Source organism: Trichechus manatus, unplaced genomic scaffold (assembly GCF_000243295.1).
Source record: "Trichechus manatus latirostris isolate Lorelei unplaced genomic scaffold, TriManLat1.0 scaffold00130, whole genome shotgun sequence".
In the NCBI taxonomy this organism is placed as follows: Eukaryota; Metazoa; Chordata; class Mammalia; order Sirenia; family Trichechidae; genus Trichechus; species Trichechus manatus.
Genome location: NW_004444066.1, coordinates 2,726,679 through 2,743,560, shown reverse-complemented (window position 1 = coordinate 2,743,560; position 16,882 = coordinate 2,726,679). Strand labels below are relative to the sequence as shown.

The following is a 16,882-nucleotide window of genomic DNA, read 5'->3' as shown; positions in this document are numbered from 1 at the left end:
TGCAGCCACTGATTTATCAGTTCCTGAGAAACTATCTATAAAAATCTTATTGAAATTTGAGAATTAAATAAATATTTGTGATGGCTGGCATAACCCCAAAAGGATCAAATTGCAGTAAGGATGACAAGACATCATAAGGAAAGGAGCCAGATTCAGCAAGGTTGACTGAGCAACAGGCTTAGGATGATGGATGTGAGCAGTATTTCTGAAAATGTGTGACAGTTGATACCAAAATTCTTCTGGACCCAACCCCTCTGTGTGCCCTGGGAAGAAGAGAAATAGGTCTGAGAATTGGAAATGCTGCATTGCTGGTTTCTGTAACACCTCTGTCTCAAGACATTTTAGTATGGGATCCACTTCGACTAAGTATTATACAGAAGGCCTGTTCTCATTTCACGTGTGCAGTAGTGTAGATTTTTAGTAGCAAGGGGCTTTTGCTTTACTAGAGACAAGGTGCAGGCATTGAGACCAAGGGGCTGATCATGCCGCAGGGTACAATTCCTTTGGTAATAAATAAATTCCCAAAAACACTTGGACAAGGAGAACTTGGCAAAAGACTGAGTCTCCTGCAGTGATGCAAATGGAGACTCAGAGACACTGAGAGTCAGGTATTAATGTGATCCCATGTGAGTTCACAGGCTTGTGGAGCCCAATGCCGTCAAGTTACAGAATTATATGTGTTCCAGAAAGCACCAAGTTATAGGAAGGAAGCTACTCCTGTTATTTGCCACTCTTTTCATGAGGTCATCCCAGTCAGAGAGGGCTGGAAGCCTAAAAACTACATTTTACAGACGTCTTTGCCCCCTGGCTTCTGGTTAGGTTTTCCAAATGGGAAACTCAGAATGGGAAATTGGATAGCAGCTAGAGAAAAAAAAAAAGGAACCATTTTTCCTGTATCTGGAGGTGCCCTCAGCAGTGAGAGCAGTACCAAATGGTTCCATAAGCAACAGCTGTGGTGGCTGCAGCGTCTCCAGCAGATCAGGGGTAGCAGTGGGGCTCATGAGGCTTCCTGACCTCTGTTTAACATCCCCTTCTCCCTGCTTTACCAGGGAGCCTTATGACCAATGTTGTTGTTGTTCAGTGCCGTCGAGTCAGTTCCCACTCACAGCGACCCTATGTATAATAAAACGAAATACCACCTGGTCCTGCACCATCCTCACAATTGCTGTTATGCTGGAGCCCACTGTTGCAGCCACTGTGTCAATCTGTCTTGTTGAGGGTCTCCCTCTTTTTTGCTGACCCTCTACTTTACCAAGCATGATATCTGTTGTGGATTGAATGTGTCCCCCCAAAATGTGTGTCAACTTAGCTGGGCCATGATTCCCAGTATTATGTGATTGTCCACCATTTTGTCATCTGATGTGATTTTCCTATGTGCTGTAAATCCTGCCTCTATTATGTTAATAAGGCAGGATTAGAGGCAGTTAGGCTAATGAGGCAGGATTCAGTCTAAAAGATTAGGTTACGTTTTAAGTCAATCTGTTTTGAGATATAAAAGGAGCGAGCAGAGAGACAGGGGACCTCATACCACCAAGAAAGCAGCTCCAGGAGCAGAGTGCATCCTTTGGACCCAGGGTTCCTATGCCAAGAAACTCCTAGACCTAAGGAAAATTGATGACAATGACCTTACTCCAGAGCTGACAGAGAGAGAAAGCCTTCCCCTGGAGCTGGTGCCCTGAATTCTGACTTCTAGCCTACTAGACCGTAAGAGAATAAATTTCTGTTTGTTGAAGCCATCCACTTGTGGTACTTCTGTTATAGCAGCACTAGATAACCACGACAATATCCTTCTCCAGGGACTGGTCCCTCCAAAGCACGTGAGACGAAGTCTCTTGCCATCCTTGCTTCTAAGGAGTATTCTGGCCATACCTCTTCCAAGACATATTTGTTTGTTGTTCTGGCAGTCCATGATATATACAATATTCTTTGCTGAATATTAAATGACCAATACCTTGCATTTAATCTCCCTTTAGTTGAAACATAAACAACAATTTCTATTTTCCTGACTGAACGCTGACAGATACAGAAAGAGAGAAACAAGTCACAAATATTTTCTTCTAAACAGAAAGCATCAATCAAGGAATTAATTGTATATAAAGGAGAGCTGGCTGTACTGAATAAAGCACAAGACCAGAAGTCAGAAACATAGTGGATTTAATCCTATATCCTCCAATTCCCAAAGAAAAATGAGCCCAAGTCCAGGAAGTTGCAAGTAAAGAAAAAATAGTGCCGAATAGAGGATAGAAGACCAGTGGTCTCTTTCCAAGTCTGCCAGTTATTAGCCCATGTGCAACACTGAGGGTCTTCTATCACCATTTAGAGCCTCAATTTCCTCATCAGAGAATGGGTACAATCAAGTGCAAATATTCAAAAATTTTAACAACTTATTAATAAGGTCATCCAATTAAATGTATATGGACTTTAAACAATCAAGAAACTTCTAGAGTGTAGCAACCAAATATCAGTCCTAGGAGTAATAACTGCCTACATCTCAGGATTATTGGGATGACTAATGACAATATTTACCATTCATTTGATGTGTACTATGTGTGAGATACAGTGCTAGGAGTTTTACCTACCTGACTTATAATCCTCACGAGAACCCCGGGTTGAGATGTCAAAACTCAGAGAGATAAAGTAACTTGTTCAAGGCCATACAGCAAATAAGTGGGGAAGCCAAGACTTCAGCCAAGACTTTCTGCTTCCCCATCCCCCACTCTTCCAGTATCCTGTGGTGTTGTTAGCTAAGATCAGCAAGGTAGGGGCGTTTCGGAAGCTGTATACTGTCATATGCATCCAGAGGATGGCTGGCTTAGTTCCACACCAGCAAATTTCACACACTGCAAGAAACCACTACTTTAGAAATGTAAATATGCCATCCATCCTCCCTCTGATGGTTTTCCAGGTCTCTGGCTTGGTTCCCATGTGACTCCGTGAGGCACAGAGTTTTCCAGCACAGGATGAGCTCCAGCTCATATCCACTGTGCTCCTGATCTAATCAAAAGGCTAACAGAATAATCACCATTTTATCAGTCAAGTAATAAAGTTGGGTATTATTCTCATTTACATTTCTAAAGCAACATAAAAATAACCCCTTTTAAAAGGTACCCACTCACTTTCTCCTTATATGCTAATGCATGTCACAATTTCAAAGCTCGAAAGAGACATTTCCTGCAAAACATTTCACTGCCTTAAAGTTGCACATGTTCACGATTCCTATTGCCACGTTACAAACAGGAATTAATTCTGGTGCCCAATCAATCCCATATCAATAAGTCTTTAGGGCAGCCTGTACACATTGATTTCAAACTCTATGAATTGTTTCAAGGCTTGAGAGTATTTAGCATTAAAAACATTTCAACTTTATACTCAGAATTTAATGAAGCATATGTACTGTCAGAAGTCCCCGGGTGGCACAAATGGTTAAGTGCTGGACTACTAACCAAAATGTTGGTGGTTCAAACCCACCCACAGATGCCTCAGAAGTAAGACCTGGAAAGTCACAGCCTTTGAAACTCTATGGAGCAATTCCATTTTGCACACGTGGGGTCACCATGAGACAAAATCAATGGCAACCACCACCACCACCGCCAACATATATGGTCAACAGTATTAATAATCAATCAGAAAGTTAACTCCCCTGATTTAAAAAATTGCTATCATTTTCTAAAAGATCAGGTAATTTCAGTTAATTCTTAGGTGAGAAGGGAAGGCAGAGAGGGTCAGGAGCTGGTTGAATGGACATGGGGAATCAGGGGTGGAAAGGAGTCTGCTGTCACAGTATGGGGAGAGCAATTAGAGTCACATAACAATGTATGTATACATTTTTGTATGGGAAAAAATAAAAAAAATAATTCTTGTAGTCACTTTGACTTCCAATTTCATTTCTTGATTTGAAGTAATGAGTTGAAACTTAGTGCCATGACCGAATTAAGACAATCGGGTAATTAATTTGAAGCCAGCTACTCACTTTTGTAGTGGTTTTTAATTAATGTTTTCACAGGCGTACAGAAGATGACTACATGTACATCAAGAGTATATATTTTATATTTAAGTATACAGTTTTTCGTATTTATTCAGATTTGCTGTGTTTTTTACAAAAGCTTGCCATTTTGATCTACTGTTCAAAACTGTCTAGTGGCTCCTCAGTATTTGGCGTTAAGCCCTACCATATGAAGAAAAAAGATCCTTTTACTGCAAAAGTAATTCCTTTTTGGAGTCCTTCCTTCTTTTCTTCCATCCTCCCTTCTTTCTTTCCTCCCACCCTGCCTCCCTACCTTCCTCCCTTCCTTCTTTCCTTCCTTAAAATGGCTTATAAAAATAAAATAAAATGTTGAAAAAGCAAAGAAAACCAGACAAAGTGACAAAAAGAGTTAGAAAAATAAAATTAAGTCAGGGTACAGCCATAGTATGTGCCTAGAGATCTTGTACGCTTACTAGTGGTGATTTATGGATTTGGCTCGGAGTTTCCAATAAACTCTGTCAAAGGGAGGAAAATCCTACCCATTTCTATGATATATTATTCTTAGAAGATGCTCTTTTTGTTGCGAATGAGAAATATTAATGAAAAAGCACATAAGCTTTTTTTGTAGAGGAGGAACAGAATCTTACACCAAGTGTTCTTATTAAAGAAAGAAGATACCCAGGAAACTCCAGGGGCAGTGTAACACTGTAACAGTGGAGAGAGGCCGGGAGCAAGGAGGTGAGGCAGGAGTCGGAGGACGCCTCTGTCATTAAAGAATCAAGGTAGAAAATAAATTTTTGCCTACTCAAAGCCTAGGGTCATTATCTTAGGAACTTCAAAGTTCAAGTCTGTATATATTTGGACTTTCCCCCACCTATTCATCTCTTCCTTGAATCCTGTACTCCTGAAACTAAAAATTGATAGAAAGAATTCTTGGAAAGCAGAAACTTTTTAATTGTAATGAAACAGCAGGAAAAAGGACAGAGGCCTGAATTGCGTTTAGGGATCACACTTGGGTTGAGGAGAACCGCATGTCAGTGGGAAGAAGCTGGTAGTTCAAACAAAACAAAAAGCCTAGGCTTCAGAGATATCTGAAGCCAGGTGTTAAATATGTTAGGCCCATAAGGGGCTTCAGGGGCTCATGGAGACCACTAGGGCAAAGCTCTGCCAGACTTACTGCCCAAACACAGGCTGATGATGTTCTGTGAAGAATATCTGCTGCAAAATTACCAAAGCCACTATGTGTTTACCTTTCTACAACCCTTCAAAAAGAATGTAGCTGTCTCCACCAGAGCCCCAACAGGGAGAAAACAGACCAGAAAATGGCAATAGGTGGGTGTCAGATTGTCTGGAGAGAGCTGCCTGCTCACCACTAAGTTTGTGAGGCACCATTTACCAAAGGAAAGGGCTTGTCAGGAACATGCCTCTCCAACCAGGGCCTGATTCATCATCATGAGTCGATCCAGCCTGCAACGACTGCCACCCCCCCCACCTCCCCGCAATGGGAGCAATTCCGAGAAATATGCTTGTAAAGCTTCTCACATTGCTAAAAGCAAGGCCTGGCATTTCTTTTTCCTTTTATCACTGTATTAAATTCTGTATGTGTGTGACTGACTTTAAGCTAGACTGTAAGATCCTTAAGAACAAGCGCTTGTCTTACTCCTGGCACATAGTTTAGGTGTTGAATTAATGTATATTAAATAAATGAAGGAATAATCATTTAGTTATATTTATACATAGAGTAACATTGTTTAAATACTATATAGATACCAAACCAAACCAGTTGCTTTCAAGTCACTTCAGACTCATGGTGATCTCAGGTGTGTCAGAGTAGAACCGTGCACCATAAGGTTTTCAATGGCTGATTTTTTGGAAGTAGATTTCCAGACCTTTCTTCTGAGGTGCCTCTGGGTGAACTCAAACCATCAACTTTTCAGTCAGCAGCCAGGCATGTTAGCAATTGAGCATGTTAACCAAATGTAGCACCCAGGGACACTATGCTTCTTGTGGTTGACCAATGCTCCACTTCCTAGTTCTTCTGGAACTCCCAAACTTCTTAACTAGTTCCAGTCCTAGTCCTCCAGGATTTTTGACCTTAATTCTTTAAGTCCCCACCCTATAAACCAAAAAAACTCGTTGCTGGCTATTCCAACTCATAGTGGTTAAGAACTCAGCTGATAACCAAAAAGTCAGCAGTTTGAATCCACCAGCCACTCCTTGGAAACTCTATGGGGGCAGTTTTTCGCTGTCCTATATAAGGTCACTATGAGTCCCCAACCTATACCTCCCCCCAAATTACCTTTGATTATGTTAGCCAGAGTTACCTCCTTATGTTTGCAGCCAAGAATACTGATAGTTATATAACAAGAAGTATCAAGCTGAATTAGCAAACTAAATTAAATGAAAACAAACAAACAAAAAAAGTGGCCAGCAGTATGGCCTTGAAAAATACTTAAATGTTAGATATTCTCATTAATCATAAATTTCAGCTAGGACCTCTATGCCCCTTGATATGTGGGAAAATTTGGCTAAAGCCCGTCATTTCTACAGCCTGTGGAAGCCTGAAACATTCCCTTAGATTTCTGAAATTTCTCAGAGCATTTACTCTTCTGCCATCCTGGGTCTTTTGGGCTTCCATTCCCCAACATGCATTCTGTCTCTCAAAACACATCTACTTAGACAGGAATGTCAGGCAACTCACCAATTCACACACACACACACACACACACACACACACCCCTACACATTCATGTAAAGTATTTGTAGTATGGTAGGAGGCAGTGTAGTAATATGACCTTGAGAAAGTCACTTAACGTTTTTTGTGCCTTAGTTGCCACACATTGTGAAATAGGGATAATAATGACATGTGCCTCACAGGGTTGTTTTCAAATTAAATGGAATAATACAAATCAAATTTCTAGTTCATCATGTGTAGTAAACACTCAACCCTCAATTCATAGCCAGGCCAGAAAATTTTATTAAAAAACTGGATCTTGGGAGAGGTCAGCACATACACACATTAAAAAAGAAAATATGCAACCTTGTTGTTGTTCTGTGCCATCAAGTCGATTCCGACTTGCAGCGACCCCATGTGACAGAGTAGAACTGTCCCATAAGGTTTTGTAGGCTGTAATGTTTACGGGAGCAGAACACCATGTTTTTCTCCTGAGGAGCTGCTAGATGCAACCTAACTACTCTCAAAGCTCCTTACAGCCACCGTGCCACTGGAGGTTTCAGCCTAGCCCCTTCCCAAACAGAGTCCAGGCTCTCCTCTTTCTCTGAATCTTCTCTCTTCTCCAGACTTCTCCCTCATCTGCTCACTCCTTTTCCTCTGTCTTCAGAGAAAGTAAAAAATTCCTCTCCCCTGCCAGGACCCAGGCCCTCCAGCTCTCACCCTACATGGTCATCTTTCCAAACGAAGACGTTACTAAGGAAGAGCTCTGGTTCCTGCTTTTAAAATACGAAAATTTACTGTATCTAGTTACACCTAGAGCCCCTGGTGGCACAGTGGTTACGCATTTGGCTGCTAACCAAAAGATTGGCAGTTTGAATCCACCTAGAGCATTGGCTTCCAAATCCTAGTCATTTGCATAGTACCCTCATGATTTTTCTCCACATTCACTTACTAATGAGTATAATAATTTACAAAACAATTTCTTTAAGTAAACTCATTTTAAATTTTTAATAAATACATTTTTAAATGTAAAGTGTATTACACTACTGTCATTGTGTGCAATTGAGCTGATTCCGACTCATAGTGACCCTATAGCACAAAGTAGAACTGCCCCCACAGGGTTTCCTAGGCTGAAATCTTTACAGGAGGAGATCAACAGGTTTTTTCTCCCAAAGAGCAGCTGATGGGTTCGAACCACTGACCTTTTGGTTAGCAGCTGAGAGCTTAACCATTGAACTACCAGGGCTCCTATTTCACCACTAAAGCCAAAAAAAAAAAACCCCAAACCCATTGCCATTGAGTCAATTCTGATTCATAAGGCAAAATCGTACTACTCACTACTATAGGGAGGTAACCTTAAAATATTTAATTTTGAAGTAAAAAAAATGTTGCTATTATACCACCTAAAATCACCATGCATCACCAGTGATACATGCACCACAGTTTGGTAATCACCGGCTTAACAAATGTCCTTTATTATGGACATCCAGAAGTTGTACCGAGGAGGAAATGGAAGTAAAGCCGTGGCATTTGCGTGTTGCTAATACTGTGGGTGGAGAGGCGGAGTGGTGAGGATGAGCATATGTTGATGGGATCAGATTAGAATACTGACAGAGAGGATGGTCTACAGACAAGATTCTGGGGAGTGATATCAGCTCGTATCCCGCCTTACTCTTCCAGAGCACCAGGGAGAATGGCTAATGTTGGTTTAATTGAATTGCATGCTGCTATTAGAATCAATGCTGCCATTAGGGATCATAATATTTGAATTATACCCCCAGAAAGGGTACTGTAATCAACTGAGCCAGTTTGATACAGTATATTGGAAACTGAAAACACTTTTGTAATTTGTCACTCTTCATACTGCTCACCTCTGGCCTTTTAATTAAAAATAAAATTGAGATAGTCTGGATTCCACTATGCTTTCTATGTACAAATAATTTCACAGACTTTTAGGAAAAATTAAATACATGGCACCAGCCTAAAATCTACATTATATCAGCGACTTTGGTAAGTGACAAAGTCCACAATGGCAAGAGTCTACTTCAAGTGTAAAACGTTTCATTGTTAGGTAAACAGTCTTTTTGCATATCTAGGTGTACTAAATAGAACTCTATTGGAAATATACATAGTACAGCAATGGCTGGCTGATCAACTCTTTATTAAATACCTACCATGTGCTGGGGATTAGGCAAGACATCAGGTGACACATTCTATCCTCAAGGAATTCCCTTGTTGGGCGATACTATATCTTTGTAATTCAAGTCGTATTATACTAGAGTTTCTGTCAAGATATTTGACAGCTCCCTTTTGTCACAATGTTCCTCTACATCAAACACAGAGGCACAGTTCCCCTGATCTGTACCTGAAATATACTTTTCTGTAAGTCTCAAGTGAAAGAAAAAATGCTCCTGTGATTGCACCTGGGATAGATTTTTTCAGGATGTCTTCCAGCCAGAGTTATGTGTGGATAACCCTCAGTCTCAAATGCCAAGGAGTATCGCTTCACAACATTCGAGCCTTATTGACTACAATCTCTTTGCACTATGCGGCTGTGCCAGATAAAATGCAGCGGGCTTTTAAAGAAAGAAACAACAACAACGACACTTTCCTAGGAGTCATCCTATTATTTTCAGCTCCATGGGTTGCAAGAAATTCCAGGAAAACAAAACAGAAACTGTTTAACTTTATGCAAGTATGCCATGCATTTCATCATGGCACAGAATCTGATGACCTGGTTGAAAACAGAAATGGGTAAACTAGACTGTTATTTTATTTAAAAAAAAAAAAAAAAAAACTATTCGAATTTATACCTAAAATTTACAAGTACAGATGGATATTCGCGGAGCTATTTTTACCTCATTTAAATACATCTTGTTTCTTCCTATTACAGAGATGAATATCTATCTACATGGAATGGCATCTTCATAATGCTGACTTTTAGTATAGGTAACTGGAAACATTTACAGCCATCTTTCATTTATCATTTAAGCAGAAACAATACAACACTAATAATCAAACAGTACCACACTTATGATTACATATGAAAGCTGGAAAAAAAATCCACATCCATTGACTTTGTAACTCGACTGCAGCTATTTTTCAGAGGCTTCACAGTACAAATGGCCATAATTTACAGCACAACGTATACAGAAACGTAGCATACCTCACATTAGCATCAAGTTCATCCATTACAGGAAATAGGCATGGGTGAGTTGGATTTCAGTGGCCACAGGAAATAGCTGGTCCTACAATGGGAGAATTAAAAAAAGATTAGATGGGAAGATAACATAGGAAAATAAAAGTCTTTGTTAATGAAACAAATGTCAAATAATCATTGCTTCCTGTTTAATAAAGCTTTTGCTTTGTAGAAGTACTGTATTGGAGAAGTATTTCATAAAAAATACGATAGCAAAAAGCTATAGGCATACTGAGGTATGGTACAGATGAATGTTGCAAAAATTTCTTTACAATACACTAATCTTCTGGAGATTGAAACATATGGGTACTTTTTATTACTCCATGTTGATCAGCTTGTTATTTTTTGCTCCTCCCAAAAACATAGCTTATTTATATGATCTGCGTTAGGATACCAGCTAGTGAAATAGGTAACTATATTCCTATGATTAAAATAGTACATTGCCTAAGATGGTCAGCTATTTTGTTTCCTTTGAAGTTTTTCAGCTTTTTTTTTTTTTTTAATCTTTTTTGAGAGTGAGGAATAATAGATGTCTTGGAGAATCTGGAAAACTCTTGAGAACTCCCTGTTCAGGAGAAAAAAATGGAAGTGGATGCAGATACATGCACACTTTCTGGAGCCCACAGGTTCCCTGAGGGCCACCAGGAACCCAGGCTAAGAACTCCCAGTGTAAGGGAAGTTAACTTTTAAATACCCAAATTTCCCCTAGCATAGATCCACAGGAAGACATTTCCCTTTTGTTTACAGGCACTCACTGATGCCACCCAAACTGGCTTTCTTAACTGCACAGTTTCACTTTTTCAGAAGAATACCAATGTTTTTCATCACAATTGTTCCACAGTATGGTAAATCAGAGAAGGTAGGGGCTTGCTGGGTTACTCCAAGCATGCCTCTCTTTCATTCTGAGCTTCATCATCCCCTCCCTCAGTAAATGGAAGGGACTGGAATTGATGATCACTAGGTTCACTTCCAGGTCTGACATTCTATAATTCCATCTGCTAGTTTTCTAATAGAATCTTACCAAGAAGAAACTCAAAATCTGTCTGTCTATGTAATAGAACAATGAAACTCATCTTAAGCCTTTGGATGCCTTGGCCAGGGAAGACCAAACATGTGGGCCTGACAGCTGCACCAATCCCTAGCTCCAATGATGAGCACTGGCCCCAAACTGGCCAATCAGAACAGTCTATACCGTGGCCACAAGGATTCATTAGCTCACCAGCTATGCCAGTAAAAGCCAGACCTGGGATTTTTGCTACAGAAAGTCTCTCTTTTCCCTGGTGTTACTAACCTGGTAGACTTTTAGCTTGAAGCTGCTGGTGGCATCATGGCCACTTCATGGACAGAGCCTCTCTGAAAATGAAGTTAACCTAAAGGAAAATATGGCTGCAACTTAGATAATGCCAGCGCCCTGGTGATATAATTTGAGGCTTAAGATCCAGTAATGTCTTAAGACAGTTTTACACCTGAACTTTCCAATTATATGAGCCAACAAATTTCTTCTTCCTTAAATCATTTGGAGTTGGGTGTCAGCCATTATTCGCAACCAAAAGAATACTGAGTAATATACACGAAAATCAATATTGTATTGGTATACAGACTAGAAGGAAGAAAGGCAGGAAATAAGAAAATCAGTTAAAAGCAAGCTAAAGTTCACCTTATGAAACTACATTTTTAAAATATGACAACAAAGGGAAAATCTTATAAATTCATAGCAATATATGTTGTTTTATATATATATATATATATATAGATATAGATATAGCCATTTAACAACACAGTGAGACTGCATGCATTTTTCAGAGAGCAAGGAAGAGTAACCAATGGGGAGTTGGTGATTAGTACCTATCCTGATTTGATTAATCTGTTAGAATCCATCATGCTCTGCAGTACTCACCAGGGATAAGTAATCAGAGATGTGATTTGTGATTACAGGGACATCTTTTGTTGGAAAGATGGTATATGGCAAGGAGGGTGGAAGGAACCACTGCCTTTATCTTGCATACTTAAATTTACAGCTTCCTAACAAAGTGGTACTTAGTTAATTAAAAAATACAATCAACTAAGAGTGTCTCCCACGTTCACTAATAAGTTGCATCACTTCTAAAAGTTCTGCCAATTCAAAATCCTATAAGACAGTGTGTATTGTGTGTGTGTGTTTTAATGATAGTGCTGCAGGCACCCCACTATCTGTTCTAAGGAACAATATTCTCCATGTTGATCTCCAGAGAAGCAGATCACTAGATCATTATACCCAGAAAAAGAGCATGGCAAGTCATGGGGGATGGAGAGAGCGAGAGAGGGAGTCAAGAAAACTCTGACTCCATGTGAGGTACAAATGACAGTCTCAGCATTCTCTCAGGACCACGGCAAGCTCAATCCACTGGCATTATTCAAAACACTTCACCTGTCACCAAAGTAAAGAAAGTTACAGCGACATACAACTCTTATCAGATTCCTCAGTGTCTTTTCTTTGCCAGACACATTGAGAGGCTGATCGTTCAGTAAAAAAGGATGCAGAGAAAGAAGATGAGGAAGAAGTGGTCATCTTATTTATGCCACTCAGTGCTAACTCCAACTCTCAGTACTCTGGCTTACAAATTTTAAATAACTAAAGGGCAAAACTAAAAGGCAAGTGTACCCCATCTTTACCCTTGTTCCTTGATTCAGAATACCCTGAAATATTGCTGTAGAATGTTGTTAATGGTTAACAGAAGGTGTGTAGTTACACCTTTATTATTAAAAGTGTGAGCACAGGACTCACCTGTAAATAGTCCCCACCTATTGGAATGAAAGATCGATGTCGTTTGGTACAGGGCCAACATCTGCCAACCTGGAGCTGTGTCAGAACTTCAGCTAGCTTTGCTGTGCTATGTTTTGTTTTCCTTGGTTTTGGATGCATGGTCAGATATTCATGCATAACTATGCTTGGATTGACCACGTTCCCTTATAGAGTACCTTTGCTTTGGACAAGTGTCAGGAATAAGTAAAACATTTTCATCTCAATAGCCAAATCAAGGGTGGGAGTCTGACATATGAAAGGAGTCACTGGACCTAAGTTCTTAGCCTGACCCCACCACTCACTCACTGTTTCTATTCTTTTTTTTTTTTCCCATACAAAAATTTATACATATATTGTTATGTGACCCTAATTGCTCTCCCATACTGTGACCCACTCCTCCTTTCCACCCCTGATTCCCCATGTCCATTCAACCAGCTCCTAACGTTCTCTGCCTTCCCATCTCAGCTCCGGACAGAAGCTGCCCATTTGGTCTCTTGTAGTTGCTTAAGCTAAGAGGCACACTCCTCAAAAGTATCACTTTATGTCCCACAGTCCAGTCCAATTCCTGTCTGAGGAGTTGGCCTCAGAAATTGTTTTAGTCACTGTTACTATTCTTAAGCAAGTCTGTTCCCCAATCTGAGTCTCACTTTCCCCAACTGTAGGGTGGAGTGGGGCAGATGGTGTTGGGCAGGGTGAGCAAAGGGAGAATTTTAAAGTAATTAGAGCTTCTCAGAAGTCAAAGGAAATTTTCCTTGAAAAGGTGGGTTCTCCCTCATTAGGGACATTCAGACAGCATGTGGGTAATCTTTTAAGAATGTCTAAATGAGAATCTGTGATTTTGATGACTAGTAAGGCAACCCTGGGTGATACAAATGGTTAAGCACTTGACTACTAGCCAAAAGGAGGGCAGTTTGAACCCACCCAGAGGCACCTCAGAAGATAGGCCTAGTGATCTGCTTCTGAAAGGTCACAGCCTTGAAAACCCCCATGCAGCAGTTCTTTTCTGCACACAAGGAGTTGCCATGAGTAGGAATCGACTCATTGGCAACTAACAGCAACAACAACAACAACAAAACAAGGTTTCTTCCAGTGCTAACATTATAGGACTGTGACAGATGTCAGTTCTGCCTCTCACATCCCCAGAAAAAGACCATGTGTTTTTAATCATTTTCCAATTTGAAAAAGGATACACATTCAACTCTCATATGCTCTCTCAAACAGGTCCATGTACTGAGCACAATCACAGACATTTCTGAGCAGGTGGAACAAAAATAAAAGCTACGTGAAAGACCAGCTATTTGATAAAAGTTAGCTGTCCAAATGCTTGTTTTGGGGGCTCATTACCTCACCGTTCTGTCTCACTACAAGCCATGTGAACCAAAACACACAATCCCACAAAAATCAAAACAAACAAGCATCCCAAAAACAGTCTCCTAAATTCTATGGTGATGATGACTTCCCAGTGACCCAAGCCCTCTTGACCTTCACTGTGAAAAAAATTCTTGAACCATTTGCAAAATTACAATGGTGTAAATTCTCACTGAAGAGAAGAAAAGGTCCTCTCCTTGGCTATTTGCTCAGACTTTGTTTTCTGGAAAATATTTGGAATTTGTAGGATGCTGTGGTAGATTGAACTGTGTTCCTCAAAAATGTATGTCAATTTGCTAGGCCATGATTTCCAGTATTGTGTGATTGTCCACCATTTTGTCATCTGATGCAATTTTCCTGTGTTGTAAATCCTGCCTCTGTGATGTTAATGAGGTAGGATTAGAGGCAGTTATGTTAATGAGGCAGGACTCAATCTACAAGATTAGATTGTATCTTGAGTCAATCTCTTTTGAGATATAAAAGAGGGAAGCAAGCAGAGAGACAGGGGGCCAGGAGAATAGCCCTTCCTTTGGTCCCGGGGTTCCTGTGCTGAGAAGCTCCTAGACCAGAGGAAGATTAATGACAAGGACCTTCCCCTAGACCTGACTGAATGAGATAGCCTTCCCCTAGAGCTGGTGCCCTGAATTTGAACTTCTAGCCACCTAAACTGTGAGAGAATAAACTTCTGTTTGTTAAAGCCATCCACTTGTGGTATTTCTGTTATAGCAGCACTAGATAACCAAGACACATGCCTTCTCAGGAAAATTTTTTTTAACCTCAATCAGTGGATTCATACTCTTTAAAGGAATTTCTCTCTGAAAATTACTCCTGAAAAAAGGTCATACTATTTGTTTATCTAGACATATAAACTGTGATCTACAGGTAAAAATTTATACAAGCCATTAAATACATAAATAAAAGAGTCTGTGTTCCAGGAGCTGGACCTTGATTTGCAGGTGGCTCTTTCTAGGGATGGAAGTCCAAGTGCAAAATGTGTTGCTAAGACATCTAGAAAGATTTAATCCTAAGTAAAAAAGCTTCTAGCCTTTCCATCTCCACAACTAAAAATTCCATGTAGATGTCAATTCAGTTACACTTGGTGTACCCCTCTCCTTATTTATACAGTTAGGATGCAAGATGGCTTTAAACTTTTTTCAAAATAACTAAGTAAAATATTCTTCCTGAGAGAACGAAGAGAACAGGATACAAGGAAAAGATTTGTCCAAAAGACTAATGGACCACAAATACCACGGCCTCCACCAGACTGAGTCCAATACAGCTAGATGGTACCCAGCTACCACCACTGACTACTCTGACCGGGATCACAATAGAGGGTCCTGGACAGAGCTGGAAAAGGATGTAGAACAAAATTCTAACTCACAAAAAAAAAAAAAAGACCAGATTTACTGGCCTGACAGACTGGAGAAACCCTGAGAGTATGACCCCCAGATACCATTTTAGCTCAGTGGTGAAGTCAATCCTGAATTTTACCATTCAGCCGGGGATTAGACAGCCTCATAAAACAAAACTGGACTAATGAGACACAGCAGTCAAGGGACGAGGACTGGTAGGCAGGAGGGGACAAGAAAGCTGGTGATAGGGAACCCAAGGTTGAGAAAGGAGAGTGTTGACATGTCATGGGGTTGTTAACCAATGTATAGAGCAATATGCATACTAACTGTTTAATGAGAAACTATTTGTTTTGCAAACCTTCATCTAAGGTACAAGAAAAAAAAGAATTATCTATATGAGATCAAATTGACAACAGCAACTCAAAAGGTTTAATGGGAAGCCTAGGGGGCAGTGAGTTGAAGATAATGGTGATGGAATAACTGGGAAAAGAATAGTGAGAATAGCAGCTCAATGGGAAGAATGTAATCGATGTCACTGAATTGTACATGTAGAAACTTTTGAAATGGTGTAACTTTGGCTATGTATATTTTCACCAAAAAAAAAAAAGAGTTGTCCAAGGTTGAGAAAGGAGAGTGTTGACATGTCATGGGGTTGTTAACCAATGTCATAAAACAATATATGTACTGACTGTTTAATGAGAAACTATTCTGGAAACCGTCATCTAAAGTACAATAAATATATATATATTTAACAAAAAAAAAAATTCTTCCTGAGTAAACAAACATTTCTCCACTGGGGACTTTGACCCCTTTCTCAAAAAACTGATATTTAAAATAAGCCTTAACTAATGAATAAATATTTAAAAGACATACCAAAACTACCCTTTGGGAACAAGAGTGGATTACAGGTAAAATAAAGGAGAAAACTGAACTTCCATTTCACATAGCACTGAACAGAGAACATCTAGAGTATTTCTAGAAATTACATTTTTTAAAAGGCAGTTTCCCTGCATCCTCCCCTCCCACCCCCGCCCCCCCACACAAAAGAAAAGTATGACCAGGGAAGTGAGGTTACAAGAAATCAGATCCAACGAAGTATGGATCTGGGTATTTAATAAGAAAAAGAGAAGTTCCAGGAGGCGTCTATTTATACATTTACTTTTGTGATCACTTGATTAATGCTTTACTCCCAATTTGACCACAGGTTCTATGAGGAAAGAGACATAATGCATGATCAGTAAACATTTGTTGAATGCATGGCATGACATGATATGGAAGTTCTGTTTGCTAATTAGAGAAAGGATTCGCCTTGTCTTCATGGCTCCAGAGGACAGATGGGTGGACATCTCAAGACACTGTTTGAGATTCACTATGAGACAGCTCATTCCAGTCCTCTGAGCTGTCCAATTAGTGACCTGGGTTCCCTGGCAAGCAGCAGGAGCCACCTCAGTGGGAAGCTCAAACAAAAGCCAGAAAACCATCAATCAGTCACGTTTCAGGGGAGGAAGCAAGTCTCAGATGATTCTGAATTTTAATGAAATCC

The 16,882-nt window shown here is 40.0% G+C and overlaps 1 protein-coding gene across 2 annotated transcripts in view; it reads right to left on the bottom strand.

The window, feature by feature from the left end:
• HTR4 (5-hydroxytryptamine receptor 4) overlaps positions 1 to 16,882 on the bottom strand; it is a 224,046-nt gene that overhangs the window by 195,744 nt on the left and 11,420 nt on the right. The window contains exon 2 of one of the 2 annotated variants that reach the window (XM_004384919.3): positions 9,805 to 9,886. In XM_004384919.3, coding sequence (XP_004384976.1) covers positions 9,805 to 9,830 — 26 coding nt within the window. In that variant the 5' untranslated portion in view covers positions 9,831 to 9,886. Of the gene's footprint in view, positions 1 to 9,804; positions 10,960 to 16,882 lie in introns of those variants that run through there. The other variant, XM_004384921.2, reaches the window with a different exon arrangement.